The sequence below is a fragment of the Aulostomus chinensis genome, chromosome 15, assembly GCF_037954235.1.
Source record: "Aulostomus chinensis isolate RoL2024-O1b breed Wild chromosome 15, RoL_Achi_v1.0, whole genome shotgun sequence".
Classification (NCBI taxonomy): Eukaryota; Metazoa; Chordata; class Actinopteri; order Syngnathiformes; family Aulostomidae; genus Aulostomus; species Aulostomus chinensis.
The window spans coordinates 3,091,415-3,111,094 of NC_141334.1; the positions used below are offsets into that span (position 1 = coordinate 3,091,415).

The 19,680-nt window shown below is 48.4% G+C and overlaps 1 protein-coding gene across 1 annotated transcript; it reads left to right on the forward strand.

Moving 5' to 3' along the window:
• Positions 1–313: 313 nt before the first annotated feature.
• Positions 314–17,877, forward strand: rars1 (arginyl-tRNA synthetase 1). Its single transcript, XM_086226027.1, has 15 exons — positions 314–451; positions 1,295–1,426; positions 2,614–2,799; positions 3,291–3,399; positions 3,944–4,044; positions 4,204–4,325; positions 4,548–4,668; positions 5,276–5,405; positions 5,729–5,833; positions 6,544–6,722; positions 7,375–7,484; positions 10,074–10,179; positions 13,670–13,842; positions 15,666–15,913; positions 17,540–17,877. Exons 1-15 carry the CDS (start codon positions 407–409, stop codon positions 17,647–17,649), a joined length of 1,977 nt encoding a protein of 658 aa, XP_086082153.1. The 5' UTR covers positions 314–406; the 3' UTR covers positions 17,650–17,877.
• The last annotated feature ends 1,803 nt before the right edge of the window (positions 17,878–19,680 follow it).

Here is a 19,680-nt window from a genome sequence, read left to right on the forward strand (position 1 = left end):
TTTATATTTAAAGTTTCCAGCCCAGTCGGTGCATTTCAACAGCTTTGAAAGGGGGAAGCGTAATCACTTTTTTGGCAGGTGAAAACTGACATTTCAGGGTTTGTATTGTCCCTTTGAAAAGTATTTCTGCTGTTAAATGGCGTGAGTAAACTGGAATCTTTCAAAGCAAATACACGCAGGATAGACGTCAAGACATTGGAAACTTTGTGGTTGTCAAACCAGTTCATGGGTGCATTACTGCCCCCTACTGGGCCGGGGTGTGCGACGGCCGCTTAACTGCACCGGACGGGAATCACTTTTTTGGTCCGACACCGGAACTTCTTCCTCCCTGAGGTGAGTTTGTTTCATCAGCCACGCGAGTCCACGTCCAGTCTGTTGAAGAGTTTCTCTCCGGTGCTTCAGACAGATGGGAGACCCGGTAACCGAGTACACAGCCCGGCTACAGCAGCAGGTAAGACACCGGTGTTTGGGGGGACTGGCTGACATCAGCTAACAGGCTAACAGTGGTTGTGTGCCCGGATGCCTGCCACATAGCTCCGTGCCGGTTCATTCCCATCACGGAAACATAACGTTTGAAGATTGTCTTTACATTAAATGGAACAGCTTCGTCCCACAATATCATGAACGATATCAATCGATTTGCTATTTAATGCTGTAAAATTCGGCGACCTTCTTCTTGCAGTAGGTGTTGTGTGAATGAGACGGTAACTTCACTTTAGTTCCGTGACAGTCGGCAAACACAGGGCGAGATGCCGCTTAAAACATGGTTGTTATTGGGGCGCAACGTCGGCGTCGGCGTCTCCCCGCTGCGCCGAATTTACCAGCCGATGCAGCGTCATCGTTTAAGATGTTAATTGGTACTTTTAACGACGAGTGACTTTATTGACGATCACGAAACATTTTAAATGAGCAGATAAGTGAATGGAGTTTGGTGCGAGTGTCTACTTAATATCATTCAATGCACGTTTCTTTAAAGCCATAACCCAAATTTAATCCATAGCATTTTTATGATCTCTTTAGTTTTATGTTTGAATGTTTTTTAGAGTTGTTTGGACCCCCCATGTGTAGAATAGGCTCTGTTGTTGTTCCATGGAGGTGTGTAATCTCTGTTCTCCACAATGGAAAGATGCTGATACTGTTGGAACTTTTGGTTTTGTTCTCATGTCATCGGCCTGATCCTCTGTACAATGACTTTATGAGCAGCTGTTAATCATTTTTGACTGGCAGAGTGAAGACGTTACGTTACGTTATAGTTGATCGTCTCTGAGGATTAGTATAACCTGTGTTTTTTCAGGAGCTGGAGATCCAGGGTCTCTATGCAGAGATCCAGGGTCTAAAGAACCCGCCGGTGAATCCATCGCCACACCTGGAGGGACTACGAGAGGAAAACGCCAAGCTGAAATATCGACTCAACATCCTGAAGAGGGTGAGCGCAGCACAGGGGAGCAACTTCGGGTTCGGCTTTTAAAGAACAGATTTTCAGTTTCATTTACTTGTAAAAAACTTGATACAGTTTTCAGCTGCGACGGAGTTTTTAGACACAACTCTTAAAACTATGGCTGCAAAGGACAATCAGGGTGAAAATTAACACAGAAAACTGGATTGGGACATTTATTTGTTTGTTTGTTTATTTATTTATTTGGATGAAAACATGATGGAAGCAAAATAGGTCAGCGTCTCAAAAAAAAGATCAGTGCATGAAACAACAAATGTTCACCGTCGGTGTTCCCTCTCACCCCAGTGGTCAGTGCAGTACTTCCTTACACTACGTCATCAACGGATACTTTCTTAGTCACAGCAAGTGTTGCAGTAACAGCCCCCCCCCCGGGCCGCGGGCAGATTCCCCAGGATGTCCTCCAGTTGAACAAGCGAGAAGCTGAAGTCGTTACTGGGGGGACCGTAGAAAGGCTCTCAGCTGTCTGTCACTGAAGAGTGAAACTCAGGCTTGTGACCTTCATTCAGACCCGGAGTTCAAGAGGTCAAGAAGTATCCAATACGTCTGAGAGCAAAGCTGCATGACTACTACTGCTGCGAAGTGAGAGAAAGTCAAACGCGAACCCTGCAGGACGCGTCGCAGCCTCTCCGCCTGAGAGGTGCGCCGGCCGCGTGTCCTCGTAAAAGCAAACGCGCTCGGTTGGGCCTCTGTAACGCTTTGTAAAGTGCCGGTCACGACTGTAAACGAGGGACTTCATGCACCTCATAAACTCTGAAATCTAGATGGAAAACACATCTGAGACTATACGGTGCATTCAGGTGCACCTCGTAAACTCCTCATTCTGTTCTTGAACGGCAAGAAAGGTTGTTTAAAACAAAGTTTTTTCCTTGTTGAAATACACAAGTTGGTCTTTACATTCTCTTCCTTTCACTGCAGCGTTTTGTTGATAATTGGCAAAGAAAACGGGTCTTGTTGTGTAGCGGACGTTCGGCCGGTGAGCCGAGGGGTTGATTTGGGGCCGTGTCTGTTTGTGTTCAGTCTCAAATGCAGAGAAGAAAACGTTTCAAGCATTTTTTTAAAACCTTCCTCACATAAACGTATTAATTAACACTCGGCGGTGTCTTTTGGTCTCGTATTCATGTTTATCTGATGTCACCGAGGCTGTTGTGTGTCCTCAGAGTCTTCAGGAGGAGACGTGCAGCAGCACATACATGACAAACATCAACCAGCGGCTCCAGGAGATTTTTGGCGTGGCCATCCGGGCGTCCTGCCCTGAGCTGGACAACCCTCCACTGGCGGTCACGCCCAACCAGCAGCCCAAGTTTGGAGACTACCAGTGCAACAGCGCCATGGCCATGTGCCAGGTGAGACCTCATCTGGTGGCCCTGCTTCCACTGCGGCGGGTCTCAGCTTCCAGAGCCGAGTCAGGTTTTTACCCCAGAACCTTGTTTTCAGGAACAAACCAGACCTGAAAGCCACGGCAGTTATGACTCACTCATTGTGCGTGACTTGCTTAATATGTCATTTTAACAGCATGATAAAGTTTTATTGGGAATTTGATTCAAAGTTGCATCTACTCTGATAATATTTAGGGGCTTTTTACGATAACAACATTTCATATTGTGGTGCAGTGCTGAATCAGCGCTGCTGCTGCAGGTTTAATCATTTGTGCGATCCATTACATCCGATTCTGAATTTACGCTCGTCACAAGTTACCGCGAGCTCGCTGTTAATCTGTCACGGCTGCGGGGCTGTTAGCTGCCTGGCAGCTGTGAAAAGAGGACAATAAACATGCTTGTAGGTGGTCGCGTCACGTGTTTAAGTTCAATTGTTTCTCATTTTGTTGGGTTTGTAGATGCTGAAGGCGAAGGGGATGAAAGTCAACCCCAGGGAAATAGCCGAGAAGATCATCCAGAACCTGCCAGAGAACGAACTCATCCAGAAAACTGAAATCGCAGGACCAGGTAGGGAGCAAATCGTCGCTTGCGTTTTGCTTAGGAAGTTAAAGTCTCACCCGCGTCAGCTGGTGAGTTTGTGTTGGTCTTTCAGTAGAAATACACAACTGTCAATCACTGTTCACGAGACCCGTTGGAGGGTTGCAGGTGGCAGAGTCGGAGCTAAAAGAGAATGAAATATCGGAGTTCTGTTGGGCAGGTGGACACAAACACGACTCGGGCGGAATGATAATGTTTCTCTGTTAGTCCTGGATGCTTATGGAGCTCAGCATAACAACCGGAGCAAAACCCAGTCCAAGCATCAAACCCTGTCTTAATGGTAAGTGTGGTTTCCCTCTCGACTGGGAATCTTCACTTCTGGATTCTTCTTTCTCATTTGTATTCACTTGCGGACCTACAATACAAGGGAGTTAGTTTGAAGTGGAAGGAGATGCATCGTTGCTCTTTTGCAGCTGCAAACGTGCAGTTACCACTAATGACCACCGGTGTCACTAACGTCCTTCCACGTGCGTCTTTGAGGTCACTTTCATCGTGATGTTCATTGTGTCGTCAGGCTTCATCAACATCCACCTGAGGAGGTCGTTTGTTTCCAAACTGTTGAGCAACCTGCTGATCAACGGCGTGCAGCCGCCCCCGCTGCCGTCCAAAAAGAAGGTAGGCAGGTCACTCTAAAGATGACATCATCATATTTTAACCCCCTCTCTTCATCAACCAGACGTTTATGTGTTGTGTATTTTCCAATACTACCACTGGGAGGCGCCAGGGTCCGAAACGTCAGTGTTAAAAGTGTGTGTGTGTGTGTGTCCTCTCCAGGTGGTGGTGGATTTCTCCTCCCCCAACATTGCCAAAGAGATGCACGTGGGTCACCTGCGCTCCACCATCATCGGAGAAAGCACGTGTCGGCTCTTTGAGTTTCTGGGCTACGACGTTCTCAGGTCCGTCCCACATCCTGCTGCTTTTTTGCTGTTTTGTGTGTGAAGGAATGGTTGCTGTGCAGCAGTGTGCACAGTTTCTCATCATGGGGAAGCTGAGTGTGTGACGCGTTCATACCCACCGCTGTCGTCTCACTGCTGAGAAGAGGAATGTGGGGCATCGCCATCCTCCGCAGAGACAAAACTCCCACAGCCGCTAAATAACCTGAGACTCTTCATTCCCAGGTTGAATCATGTGGGTGACTGGGGGACTCAGTTCGGGATGCTCATCGCCCACCTGCAGGATAAATTCCCAAACTACGTGACGGTCTCACCGCCCATCGGAGACCTGCAGGCTTTCTACAAAGTAGGTTGAAACTCTTCTCCTGTAACGAGGGATCCGGAGGGGAGGCGGAGCCTGCAGCAGCCGCGCGTTCAGGTTTCTGTTGGCTGAGTTGAGGGAGAGAAGCATTACACCTCAATGAAGTGCCATTTTTGTCCCCATAAAAATGAATGATCATCATTTGAATGACTTTTATCAGTCTGAATAATGATGTCAAAATGAAAACTCTCATTTTCAGGTCATTTTACTTTTTTTTTTTTTATCGCTTTTGGATGCTTCTTCTAAATGATCCGTGCCTCGTCTCGGTGATTCAAGAGTAAATAAGAACATTCGGGTTATGCGCTTGAAGTTCTGTTTTCCTGCCGTACGGTCGGTTCATGGCGGCTCTGTGGGTGCAGAGGAGGACGAATGTTCTTGTATCCATGTTCAATGGCAGCCACGTGTTCCTCTTCATAGCCGGAATATCACGTGTGTTTAATCAAGACATGACACTCTTTTTTTGGGGGCATCACCTCCCCTCTTTTCCCTCTATTTACCACCCTTCTCTCTCTCTCTCTCGCTCTCTCTCTCTCTGTCTCTGTCTGTCTGCCCACCGCATGCCCTCACTCGTCTCCTGTCCCCTCTTCATCAGGAGTCCAAGAAGCGTTTTGACGAGGAGGAGGACTTCAAGAAGCGAGCGTACCAGTGTGTCGTCAAACTGCAGAGCAAAGAACCTGACATCATCAAAGCCTGGAACCTCATCTGTGATGTCTCCAGGACAGGTAGGCAGGCGTTTTATCTGCGGGTACGCCTGAGTGTGACTGAGTACATTATTAAGTAAGTAATCCACTTTAAAATACTGCGATTATCTGCTGCTCCGCTTTGTAGTTTGATCATTTTTCTTCTCTGTGACATGTAGATACTTCCAGCAGATCCAGGCGAGTTTATGAGCAGCAGATTTGTCTTTGAAGATAAAACAAACCTGAGGACTAATTTTTCATGCCTGGTGTATCAGAAAATAGAAGTATAGAGTTCACGGTGATATTCTGCCGTCGTCGCTCAGGCTGTGCGTCATTCCAAACGTTCCGTCTTCAATCCAACACAGAGTTCCAGAAGGTTTATGACTGCCTGGACATCAAGATCATCGAGCGAGGGGAGTCCTTCTACCAGGACAGGATGACGGATGTGGTGAAGGAGTTTGAGCAGAAAGGTCAGTGTTGCGGCAGGTCAGAGGTCATGGCGGGACACTAAAGACTCTCCTCAGAGGTAGGAGTGCCAGAAGAAGCTCTGGCGAATCGTACATCACGCATCCTATGTTGTCCTTTAAGAGCAAATCAGAACCCAAACATGTACTTGTACTATTTCTCATTGGTTGGGTGTACCTGCCTGTATCCATGGAAACCTCAGGCGTTCCCTCCATCAGTTGTGGCTCTGCCATCAGCACGAAGACGCTGAAGAACAACAAACTGTAATAAATGAACTGCTTTAGTCTCCTTATCTCACTTGTTGACTTTATTTTTAATTGCAAAGAGGGAGATTGATTGTCATTTCAAACGAGCTCCTCAGCAGCCGCTTCAGGTTTTGGCTGCCGGAGGCAAAGTCCCTGCTGTGTCCGTGTGATATTTATGAGTCTTTTCATGGTACAGTTGTTCGTTGAATCGTTTTAACATTAATTACACATTAACTAAATCCTCAGCGTTGACTGGTTATGTGCAGCCTGTGGTTGCTTGGAGGGACCACCAGGGGGCAATGTTGCCTAAAGGGTCTTTCCTTCTTTTTTCACTCCCTGTTTCTGCACAGCATCTCTGTTCCGTCCCTCCAACCAAAAGTGTCACTCCTACTTTTTTTGTTACTCATTTTTCTCCAACTTGTCTCAATCTCTGTTTTATTGTGTCTTCATGATTTATGCCACCACCACAGGCCTGTTGGAGGAAGACGAGGGTCGTAAGATAGTCTTTGCGCCGGGTCAGTCCATCCCCCTCACCATCGTCAAGTCAGACGGAGGCTACACCTACGACACGTCGGACCTCGCCGCCCTGCGCCAGCGGATCTTTGAGGAGAAAGCTGACATCATTATCTACGTGACGGACAGCGGACAGGTAGATGGAGAGAGGGGTGACGCCTCGTCTTGATCCAAGCCCGCTGTGAGAGGGTGGAGACACGTGCACCCCTTCAGCAGTCGGCGTGAGAAAACCTATGACGCCGTCACAACGCATCCAGACATCTTCTGTCTAAGAAACTCGGCTGGTGCATTCTCTTGTTCTCTGGTCTGTTTCTGCACCCGTGGCCGTGTTTATCCTCCAGTCAACCACGAGAGCCAATCAGGAGCTACATTACTGCGGAGTGACAGAAGAGCCGTCCAATCACAGTTCTGATTGGCTCAAGAACTTCAAAAAGTCTCAGGTTTTGGGTAGGAGGGGATCCAGAGGTGCTACAGGGCTGGAGTCTGCTGGCCCCCAGATCTGGAGGGTCTGACCAGAGGCCACAGAATTGGGACCTAAAATGGAGAACAAAGGAACCTGACAGTTAAGAGGCTAAAAATAATCGGGGTTTCCCACACACTTGCTGCACCTGGGCTGACCATCTGTATATTGACACGTGCCAAAACACAGTTGGCAGTCAGTCGGCAGCGATGTTCTCTGGCAATTTAAAAAAAAAAAAAAAAAGCAGCACATTTATTCGATCACTCATCACCCTTCTCTGTCTCGTGTGTGTGTGTGTGTGTGTGTGTGTGTGTGTTGTCTCTTGCAGGGGACACACTTCCAGGTGGTGTTTGCTGCAGCTCAGATGATTGGCTGGTACGACCCCCAGGTGACCCGGGTGGAGCATGCGGGCTTTGGAGTGGTGCTGGGCGAAGACAAGTGAGTTTAACAGGAAGCTGCACGAACACACGCTGGGTCCGCCATACGATGGAAAAGTGGCGTGAAACTGTGAAAGGGTGGCGCCGCCTCCTCTTCAAAGCGGCGCTAAAGATCCTGCAAACCTTTATGTTCAAATTCATCATAAGCGCCTAACGATCAAAAATAGTCCGCTTGTTTTTATGCGGGTCGACTGGGGGGTAACTGTGGCGCTCAGTGTGACGGTGACACTGAACTCCACCAGGTGAGTATTAAAGTGGCGAGTGTTGAAGCGGCGTACAGGCTAATAACGGTTTACCACAACTCCAAATCACCATCATCAGAGCAGTAACAAAGACCAGAAGCCCCTCTGAAGACTTCTGCACCGGGCTGTAATCTCCCGGATGTCCTTCACGGTGTCTTTAGCACATGTGCTGCATCTTTTTATTGCATTTATTATAGCACATAAAAACAGATATTTACTAGCTTAGCCCACGTTGATAAATAAAAAGAATATACAGCTGCTGCAGCACAAAGGGTGAAGTCAGTGTTTGAACCTCTAACGCAGTCACACAACGATGCCGAGTGGTTATTAGTCAGCATGCGACGGGCAGGAGGGGGACGGGAAAGTTCTGCTGTTGTGGGACAAGAGCAATTAAAAGTTGGACAACGTTAGATCAAGCTTCAGAAATGCTTTTAGCTTGAGCATGGAGCACATTTGGCAAAGATCTGTAGCTAATCCATCTGAGAGTTCTGGAAAAAGTGCTGCGGTCAGTGCACAGATGAGCTGCCTCTGATTTTCACCTCTGCCAAGGAGGTTCAGCTTCCACTCGTCGGTTGGTTTGTCTGTCCATCTGTCAGCAGGATTACGTTACAACCGCTGGACCAATTAAAACCAGAGGTGGGCGCCCCCTGGGTGCCCTGCTCCAGCAGCGCCCTCTATCTCCCAGTGCCCTGCTCTCCATCCCGTCCAAAGCAGTTGGTGGATGTGCGAGATAGGTCGATATATTTTTAAGTAAACTTCAACACGAACCACTCAACCGTAACAGTTCAACAACCGAAACCAAAACTGCCCAGAACGACATGTCATCATCCAGACAGTTAAAAAAATGGCTTGCAAAGAAAATTGTATCATTGACTACAAAATGATGTCAGAAAAGAAAACTACAGGAAAAGAATCAGTAACTTGTCAGGAAACATTTAAGGACTTTGTGAAAAGTCCTGGGCCGTCCCTCCCGCCGCAGACGCTGTTAGAACAGGACCCTGCACGCCAGTCAGTCCCAGGACCCCTAAGAAGCTGATGACGTAGTGCTTCTGAGCGCAAACACACACACACACACACACACTCTCTCTCTTAAAAGCAGCACGCATGGGTGAAGTGCACCATCCAGTGCTACTGCGGCTGTGTTTAGTCGTGAAATAGCTGCAGGTAGAAAAGCATTTCTGTATCATTTGTGAACCCAGAATCTGACAGCCAGCAGAGGAGCTGCTTCCTCCCCTCCATCCTTCCTCCTCCTCCCCTCCTTCCTTCCTCCTCCTCCCCTCCATCCTTCCTCTTCCTCCCCTCCATCCTTCCTCCACCTCCCCACTGCTTACACAAGTTCTGACCAAGTTTAGTTTCGATTTCTCAGTTTTTCCTCTCCTTCATGGTTCTTCCCCTCCTTCTCGTCCTTCCATCTCTGCATCATCCGTCTACCTCCAGCCCCTCCAAGTGTGCTTCCTCTCCTCCTCCTCCTCCTCCTCCTCTTCTTCCTCCACCTTCATGTTTAATTAAGAAAAAAATCAGCCAGATGTGAAGCACCTGCTGTGTGGAGGGTTTTTAAGAATCACTCAATTAATCTACGTGATTTTCACATACATACATACTGTGTGTGTGTGTGTGTGTGTGTGTGTGTATAGAATACGTGTATGTGAGTGTGTGTGTGTGTGTGTGTATTAGGATGATAATCCAGTCCTTCTCCTCCAGTTAATGCGTCGGTACTTGTTTATTGTCGAGCGAGCTGCCCTGTCTATTATTTATCTCCTCTTTTAACAGTGATTACTAGCTGATTGCAGGCTTTATAAATGAACACTGTCTGTCACGCTGTTGTTTTTTCCTGATCAATTGTCTAGAGGAGACGAGCGGCGAGCAGGCAGGGGGCTGACGTTATGGTTCGCAGAGGCCATAACTAAGTGCTGCTAAACGCCCCACAGAAACCTGAGGGGGCGTAAATTAGCCCCCGAATGTCTGCGCTACTCCAAACTCCATTAGAAATTTATCATGCTGTTTTCATAATCACTCATCCAGACAATAAGAGCTTAACCCAGCTATGGGGGGAGCTGTTAAAGCTGCAAATAAACGGAGGAGAAAGGGAGGTTATTACATTTTTAGCTCATGTTTGGCTTGTAATGCTCTTCTGATTTGCTTGATTATACAAAATGTATCACCCGGCCCGAAGCGCCAGCGGGCAGCAGTAAGCTAATTGCTTGTCTTCATGATAATTATTGCGGACAGAAAGTCTACCTGTCAGAAAGTTCTGGCTGGTGATGTTGAGTCTTCTTTGTTTCAGGTTTGTATGTGCGTTCGCAGTTTACCGCCTCCTCTCACCAGGCGCTCATTTCCTGTGTTTCCAGGAAGAAGTTTAAGACTCGCTCGGGAGACACGGTGAGGCTGATGGACCTGCTGGAGGAAGGACTGAGGAGGTCAATGGACAAACTCAAAGAAAAGGAGAGGGACAAGGCAAGTAAATCCCTGCCTAACGTTGCCTACAGCGCCATCTTCTGACGTCATCGCGCTGCGTGTTTTATTCGCTTCAGTCCACCAGATGGGTACACACTCTAATGTGCTTGTGCTTCCTGCGTCACGACTTCAGTTTGTTTAAACACTGGAAAGGCAGTGGCGAGGACGAGTGTGAGCGGTGCTGAGTCAGCGCGCTCTTGCCGCAGCACCTCAGGAGTTTAAGGCCACTGGTGGGTGGCGTGACTCGTCGGAGCGCCCAAGAAATCCCTCTGACGCGGCGTCATCTGCAGCCAGTCTGCTGTTTTCCTCCTCTGAGTTGTTGGTGTTAGAAACCCCTGTCGGTCTCAGCCTGCTGGAATCAACTCTGTCCGACCACTTCAACTTTCTTTGGATTTGAACGACTTGATATGAATATTAAGAGTGGGCTGTTTACTCCCAGATAAGCTGCTGCTTGGTGAGAGGGATAACATCCGGTGAGCGGCTCATTATTTGGGGTTTCGATTCACCCTGACAAGGCTTATTTTATGGTAATGCCTTTTCCGTTACAGTAGCCACCATTCAGGTCTCACTCTGCACCAACTAACCGAGCTCTGGAGCTTTGTGATCGCTTCCACGACCGAAATATGAAGTTGAATGTCCCTTTTTTATGCTGGGCTGTGAGGGCAGTGAGGCCCAGCACACGCCGACTTCTGATTCCTCTCCTCCTCCTCTTCATCCTTTTGTCATGATCTGCTTTTCTCCCGAGGTCTTGTTTGTTCGTCCAGTAGTCGTCGGGCTTTGGCTTTTTGGCTGAAAATAAAATTTAAAAAAAAAAAGAGAAATCCTAAACTTCCAATGCAGCGATACAAAGAATTCAGGTGGTGAAAACTGTGAAAAAACTTCTGTATGGTCTGATTGTTTATGTCGTCGTGGTTACTGAGGCGGATCAGCTGAAACTCCTCAGAGCCTCAAGTTGTTTGTGTTCTCTGACTCGACTCCGCAAAATCATTAGTCAGGAACCTTCTGCTGTGTTGGAGATTTCGACTCCAGCGCCTCCTCTGTAGCTTTCTGTGCTGTAGCTTCTCAGCCGTCCATCTGCTGCCACTGTGCAGGCTCTCCGTCACTGGAGCTCAACTGGATTTTTTGAGGAAGAGAGAAAGTGACTTGAAATGTATTTCACCCGCTGATATCAGATTTTCCTCGCCGCTCCCAGGATTCACCCCTCAACACTGTGTTTACCAGCTTTCTCCTCCCTCCCAAGGCTGCCATTATCTGCCCTTCCCTCTGGTTCGCTCCCTGATTTGAGGTGTTATGTATCTGAAATTAAACTTCAAGGGCCGTTAAGACATGAAAAACTAAACAAGAGATCCTGACTTGGTTAACATGGATCCGGAACAGGAGATGCAGCGTGAAGAGGAAATATCTTCCAGTTGAACTGCAACAATTTTAATGCTGAGAAGGTTGTGGGAAAGTGGTGCCAACACAGTTTCCCTGCAGGCCTCTCTGGCCTGGCACTCTGCTCTCTGTCTGGGTCGATGCCCGCGTCTACCATCTGCTAACGCAGGCTCATTAAAAGCGAGCCCAACCCCGGCCTCCATGAGCCCCAGCCTGCACTGCTAAGATTTGTTTTCTCCAGTTGTGTTTTATTGTACTCTATTCTGCTTGTCTGCCTTCTGTTTTCACTCCCACTGTGATTTCTGCCTTCTATCCTGTTCTGTCCTGTCATGATCCGCCCTCTCTGGTCCCACCGTGATACCCCGACCCTGGAGGTCCTGTCCTTGTCCCGCTGTGTCTCAACTTCAGAGCTTCAACTAGCAACATTTTCTCTTCCTTTCGTTGTTGCTAAAGATCTGGTGCAGGTCCTCGTCCAAATTCAGGGTTCGTTGTTTTGTTGTCTTTATATCTTGCCCACTGAAAAACTTATTTCACACATTTTTTTTTTACTCGCTCTTAACGCCAAACCCTGATGGTCCGGGTTCAAACCATCACACGGAGCAGCTTATGTTATTGATCTGATGAATGAAAGTTGAACTCAAGAATGCGACTCCTGTGGTTGAGAGAAGATCTCCCGCTGTGTTGGACCTGCTGGAGCTACAGAAACGCTCTCCAACTAGAAAGCACTCGGAGAGCTCGGAGCCCTGGCGAGGAGGCTACATGGCGATAGAATCAAACCTAACATTCAGAAATGCTCGAGTGCCACGAGCGCCACGAGCGCCACGAGTGCCGGGGTCTGACGGAGCGCCGCTTCAGAATCTCTCTGGGAGCTCAGTCTGTCAAAAAAACCCATCATCGTCTCAAATTTCATCAAAATATTTTGACACATGACCATTCGATTGAAAATACGTCTTAAGAATCCGACCGCGATGATCCCGGATCCATTGAATCACACCGGCTCAAGAAACTTGATCCAAGTTTTATGTAGGAATGGATCCTGGATCTCCTCCCGGATCCAGATTGCCTCCCTAACCTCTTGTCACGCCTGGCATGTGATCACGTTCCTTGTCGTATTTCCTCTCTCAGGGTTCCCCAACACTCAGTAGATTTCCTTTTCTACTACTTATAGTGCTGTTTTACAGTGAAGGCCTTTTTAATGATGATCAACTCTTTTTTCTTTTTTTTTTGGTTCCTGGAAATCCTCCCTGAGCCTCACTTCTTCAAATTCATCCATTAGTTTTTGAGCTATCCTGCTAATTAACAACCACCTGCTAACAGGGACGATACGGGAGGAGGATCTCATCTGGCGAGGTATCTAACTCCTTTTAATTGACGGATTATCAAGTAATTCCCAAGCTGAACACGAGCGAGTGGAGCTGCTCAGACTTGCTGTTGTCAACGGCGTCGCTTGATGCCACGTCAACGGCGGTCGCAGCAAACGTCGCGCTGCGAGGTGAAGCAGCGAGTCCTCGTGCACAAGCGGCTGAAACGGTGAAGTTTCTGCAGTGGGACTTAATCAATGACAAATGAATCCATCAATCAGTTGTTAAACCGGTTTGTGACTCTTCAGGAACTGTCATGTCTCATCTGTCTTTCATGGTGTCAAAGCTTTTCTCTTTATTCCTCATCCTGTGACGTTCCCTCCGTCAAGCTTTGTCCCGACGTGTCACTTTATTGCCACAGTGATTAATTCTCCGCTTGATTGGCTTTTTTCACCCAATCAGAATCCTCGACATAATCCCGGCCTTGCAGTTTCCTGCCTGTGGTATCGGCTACGTCACGCGCCGACTGAGGGAGAGGCTCTGATGTGATGAGTCAATTTAATCTTTGCCTGAAGTCAGCAAATTGGACTCATTATTTGGATTAAATTCAACTCGCTGGTTTTACTGTTTGAAGCATAAGGTGAAGCGACGCCTGCAGTAATTACAAGCTGATAAAGGCAACAGAGTTATCACGCTTTTTAATGATTTAGGGAGTGCTGTCAGGGTGATAAATGGGAACCACTATCTCAACTATATTGTCTTCAGTTTTATTCGAAGAAACTTGCTAAAATGCTCTCCCCCCTCTCTCTCTGTAGGTCCTGACCCCGGAGGAGCTGACGAAAGCCCAGAGGTCGGTGGCTTTTGGCTGCATCAAATACGCCGACCTCTCGCACAACCGCATCAACGACTACATCTTCTCCTTTGACAAGATGCTGGATGACCGGGGCAACACGGCGGCGTACCTCCTCTACGCTCTCACCCGCATCAGGTCAGTTCAGCTGACACGCCAACGCTGCCCCGGAAGTGAGGACTTCTTCCTCCCCAACACGTTCCCTGTGAGCTGATGGCGGTCAAAATGAACCCTCGCTGACATTTAGATGTAAAAGCCCTCCTGAGCTGAGTGTGTGGTCCAGTATCTCTTCACCTGATGCAGCAGTAGCGTTTGTGTTGTGGCTTGCAGATGGTGAGATGGTACATTATTAATGTGGAAAGTATTAATTATATTGCCTGAAGTGTAATTTGTGAGAGCCGTACGCGTCTCATCCCAAGTAGACTCTCAGCTCGGTGTCAGTCAGACGCGATGAACGAGACGACCACCAGGACAAAGGTCAGAAACTGCGGCTGGATGGTTTTTGCACAAAGCTTCCTGTGACTGTTGCTCACGTCTCCACATTCCGGTTAGTTTTCCTCAGACTTGAGTTGCCGTGGATGAGAACTGTGCGCTGCAGACGTGACTACTGCAGACGTGACTACTGCAGACGCGACTACTGCAGACGCGACTACTGCAGACGCGACTACTGCAGACGCGACTACTGCAGACGTGACTACTGCAGACGTGACTACTGCAGACGTGACTACTGCAGACGTGACTACTGCAGACGTGACTACTGCAGACGTGACTACTGCAGACGCGACTACTGCAGACGCGACTACTGCAGACGCGACTACTGCAGACGTGACTACTGCAGACGTGACTACTGCAGACGTGACTACTGCAGACGTGACTACTGCAGACGTGACTACTGCAGACGTGACTGCCACGGTCGTGACGCTTTGTGGGGCAGCAACGATGAAGTGAAGTCCGGTTCCGTGTGATTCATCATCAGACCCGTGAATTTGCTGGTTTACATCATTAATCCAACCCAACTAAAGTCCCAACCCTGCTTGCTGCTGCAGCGGAAGATGCTTCAGGCTGGAGTGTCTGCTTTCTGCTCTTCTGAGGGAAGCCAGTCGAGTTCCTGGAATTCCCGTCTGTCTTCTTCTACCTCCCACCACCACGACCTTTCATTACCCTTATCAGCTCAGACTCCTCAGGGTGGGGGGGTGGGTTTAGGGGGCTTGTTGCAAGGGATTAGTCTTTTGGATATTTTCAGTCAGTGAGACCCAATTTCTTCTCACCTCTTATCCGCGTATCGAGTGACCGTCTCCCGGCTGCTGCTGATCTACTTCCTCCCCAGCTTCCCCGGTTAGACTGGAGGTGGCAGAGTTCCTGGCAAAGATTGATCTTTTCTTCAGCCGAGGGTGTGAACAATCATGCCTGAGAGGATTGGATGCTCCTGCGTTGAGTCAATCGAGCACTCGCTGGCCACAGCACATTCTTCCTCCGAACACACTCGCAGTGACAGAAATGTGCTCTGCTCAGCTTGTTGTTGTGCTCCGAAGATCAACTTCACTTTCTGAGCCCAAGCCATTTATTTTCTGTCCTACAGAGGGAAGGAGTGTTTCTCTGTGCTGTCACGCAGGTGAAATGAGCTCCTGTCACACTCGTGTTCTTCTTTTGTTTGAGAGCAGCAGACTGGAGTTGGTAAATATTAAACACCCTGCGTCACGAATGTAACTTGATTCCTATTTTTCAGCAGTCGCAGCTGCTTTCTGGTAACATGAGCAGCCAGTGAACAGTTTTAGTCGACTTCCTGGTGTTGATTCTCCTTCCTTGTAGGTGATCTTCGCATCACAGCTCAGGTAGACGCTCGCCACGAAGGAAGGAGTTGCTTTACATGTTTGTTAGAATGGTTTTGGTGAACTTAAACGTGTATGTGTGAAGCTGTAGTGTGTGACGTCTTCGTTGCTGCTGTTAATGGCGCCCTGCAGGTCCATAGCTCGCCTGGCCAACATTGACGAGGCCACGCTGAGGAAGGCGGCAGAGAACACCGAGGTCCTGCTGGACCACGAGAAGGAGTGGAAGCTGGGTAAATGCATCTTGCGTTTCCCTGAGATCCTGCAGAAGATCCTGGACGACCTGCTTCTGCACACGCTCTGTGACTACCTGTACGAGCTCGCCACCACCTTCACCGAGTTCTACGACAGCTGCTACTGCGTGGAGAAGGACCGACAGACAGGTATGACTGCGTCACCTTACCGCCAGGCTGCTGCTTAACTTCACAAAGTTAGAAAGATTCATTCCAGTCAGAAGTGCGATACGCTGGAATGGCTTTCTGTGCCACCTGTTGGAACTCTCAGCAGGAGTGCTGTGCTTCAGCCCGGCATCACGTTCCCTCCTGAGGGTGAATATCCAGTGTTGGAACAGCTGAACGCCACACAGGCTGGCTTAGTAGATTTCTCTTTGACTAATATCCTTATCACAAGGAACCAAAAAAAACAAAAAAACGACCCACATTTCTCTCACGTCTTCAGTCTGAAAGGTACAAGACTCGGCATGGTTGCCGAGCTCAAGGACCCTGCAGTCGTCTCAAGAATCCATCGTCAAAGCGCAGCTTTAACCTCTAAAGGAAGCTGCCTGTGTGGTATTGATACGCGCTGATTTTGGTGTAAAATGAATGTTAAAACACAAACGATGACCTCCGCCGAGCAGCTTTGATCTGTTCGATCATATTTTCTCATCAAGATAAAGACTTGTCTCACATTTATAAACACGTTGCCTTGGAATTTTGCATTGAATTTTTTTTTTTTTTTTTTAAATTTGCCGTCTGACACCACGACGTGCTGAATAATACGAAGGTCAAACACCCAAAGAGCGAGCGGGAGCAGCAGTGGGAGTCCGGTTGCTAGCGTGAAGGTCGCCGCTGGCAGTTATTTCAAAGAAGCGTGAAACAACTTTTTTATGTTTTAATGTGAAAAATATCTTAAAGTGAAAATAAAACATCTTTTTAACAAAATATTGATCTTAAGGGGAATATTTAGAAAATAACTGGAGGTTTTCTGACCCAAACTCTGTCCGGGCGGAAGAAGCAGCCCCCCCTTCAGGTCATGTTTGAAGTGTTTCTTCCTCCTGGCACATTTCCTGCGCCGCAGAGTTTACAGTAATTTATACCCAGCTGAAACCAAGGATGGATCAATAAGACGCCGTCCCGCAGTGGCGACGCAGAGCCTCCTTGAGCCAGCGTTTGACTGGGACCTGACAAGTCCAGCTGAGCAGTTGGATAAATGAATGTGTCGCTGGTGTCCAGTCCCACTAAACTGCAGCTGCAAGCCAGTGTTTCCTAGCAGGGCTGTGAAAAGCAGAAACCCTCCCAGACTAGAGCCTTCTCGTCAGCCTCAGCACGCTCGGCACCGTCTGTGTGTTCTTGGAAGTCGTTACCGCAAACTCATTTTTCCGTCTGTCGGTAAACGTCGTCATTTACGCCCTGTTAACGAGCCGCCTGTTTAACGCACCCTCTGCTGCTCGTTACCATCTTCCTCTCTGCTGGATTTCTGTGGCGTCTTGCTCCGGCGGGTGGGACGGTCCCGGATAGTGGGTATTGATACATGCTGTGCTGGTGGGGTCCATTAACTCTGACCTTTGACCTCTCGTTCTTGAGTTCCCTGCACCTTCGACTGCCTTGCATCTGCTAACTGGCTTGTTTGTATTCTTCTCTCCTTCATTCCGTTCTTCTTCCTCTGCTTTGATGCTTTTACTGTGGAGGAAACGGCTTCAGGCTGTTGGAGTGAGTGTTTTATAGTTGTTACTGGAAATTAATGTGATACATTTTAAGTGTGTGTGTGTGTGTGTGTGTGTGTGTGTGCAGGTGAGGTGGTGAAGATCAACATGTGGAGGATGCTGCTCTGTGAAGCCACGGCGGCCATCATGGCGAAAGGCTTCGATATCCTGGGTATCAACCCTGTCCAGAAGATGTGATGCCTCAGCGACACACACACACACACACACACACACACACACACACACACCAAAAGGAGGAGGCATAAAGCGAAGAGAAGATGTATAAAGGAATAAGCCGCTGGACTTAATTTCCATGAAGACATCGTCTCCATCCAGGCAGTAAAGCCTCATGTTCAGGCTGTGTCTCTACATCTCACGTCAAGGATCTTTTTTATTAAAGAACCCATGTGAAGCCAAAATGTCGCTCCCGTCTCCGCTCCATCATTTTTAGATTCTCTGTCAGTTTAAAGCCAGAATCTTGCTTCTGAATCACTGCGATGGTGGAACAAGTCAGAGCTTTCGGTTGCGCTTATTAACGCGTTTCCAGTAGATTTGGGCCCAGTTGGATAGCGCGGCGCGCTTTAAGCTTTTGAACAGGAAAAATAAATGTTTCGCTGTGTGAGAGTCGACCGTTAAAGCATCCCGCCTGAGGAGGAGCTGAACGTGTTGAGAGGCCAGCAGTCCTGTGAGCTGTGGCTGCGCCGGTCGCCGGGCCGCCCTCGGTGCAGACGTTTGACTTCAGCTGCTCTCTCTGCGGTTCCAGCGGTTGCCTCACATGCCTCTTGTGACTAAGTTTGGGTTTTGTTTTGCAAGGCAAACAAACTCATTTGATGAAGTTAATTATACATCACACACGCTGAGGCAGCCTGCAAGTGTGATTGTGAAGTCTGTTTTTACCCAGCAGGCGGTTGTGCACTTCCATAGATATAAAAGTTGTATGACTCCAGGAGTCACCAGGAGTCACACAGTAGTTGTTAGAAGAGTTCTTAAGCCATGCCGAGGGGACGACGGGTGCTTGTGACCCATCTTTGAAACTTATGAAATATCTACAGCGCTCCTTGCTAGTCGTCTCTCATCATCTCTACCAGGACTTCATGGCTGATCTCAGTACCTTCTCAGGCAATAATTCCCTCTGCAGCTTCATGAAACATTCATTAGGCTCTCACAAAGCCGCCGCTGCCTCTTTTTTTTCCCAAGCTGCTGTTGAAGGACGGTGTTAAAGGTGTTTTGACAGTTGCTCCAGGAGGAGAAAGCCCGCCACATCGCCTCAGTAACAAAAGCAATAACGTTCCCTGCCTCGCTGGGATACAGGGAGCTCATCACCCGGTGGCCTTGGATGATATTTATTCCCCCTTCCCTCCTGTCTGCCGGTGGATTGAGACGCAGTAGGTCGCTGCTGTTAAGGCCCGAGTGGTTTGAAGCAGCGGCGGTGGCGCAAGGAGGCCTTCATTGGACGCGGGAGTCGTCCTTGTGGTGCAAACCTGCGGAGGCCTGTTGTGTTCATCGCAGGAAGGAATCCCTGTTGATCTGAATTAATGAGATACACTTTTAATGTAGAGCGAGTGACAACCTCCATCCCCTGCATGGAGGAGTAGCCCACGCCGCTGACAGTTGCGAGGTCGGTCAACAACAGCGGGGGAAAGTTTTCGAAAGTGGTAGTTACACATCCTCTGAACCAGATCTGACTGGGGCCTTCGAGGCGTTCCAAGGCCAGGGTGAATCCCTCTTCCTGGTCCTGGCTCTGACGTGGGTTCCGTCCCACCAGCTTTGATCTGGTTTCTGTACTAATTTGGGAGTTTTTGGTGGCGAGAAGCGGCGGTGCTACAATGCTATGCTAGGCTAACTTTGTTCAAAAGGGGTGCGATTGGTGTGCTAAGCTATGACAGCGTTGTAGTTCGAGGCTTTGTATCCTCGAGCCTGCTGTCAGAATTTAACCAACACACTCTTAGCTTTGTATGCTACACCCTCTGCTAAATGCTGCATGTATTTTGCCTCTTTCTGTGTTATTTTTAAGTCACACTGGTACTTCTACTGTGTTTGAGTCGTTTAATTTGATTCCATGAATGTCTGGACGGTGAGAACAGTTTTTCTAAATTCTTATTCTTCAGGTCAGCTCTCGTGTTTAGGATCATGCATGTATTTGGGCATCAGGTAGCTCACGATCACGCCGTGGTTCAACGGTGGCTGAAAGCTCAAGTGTCAGAATGCCGCTGTAAGTGAGGTATTTTG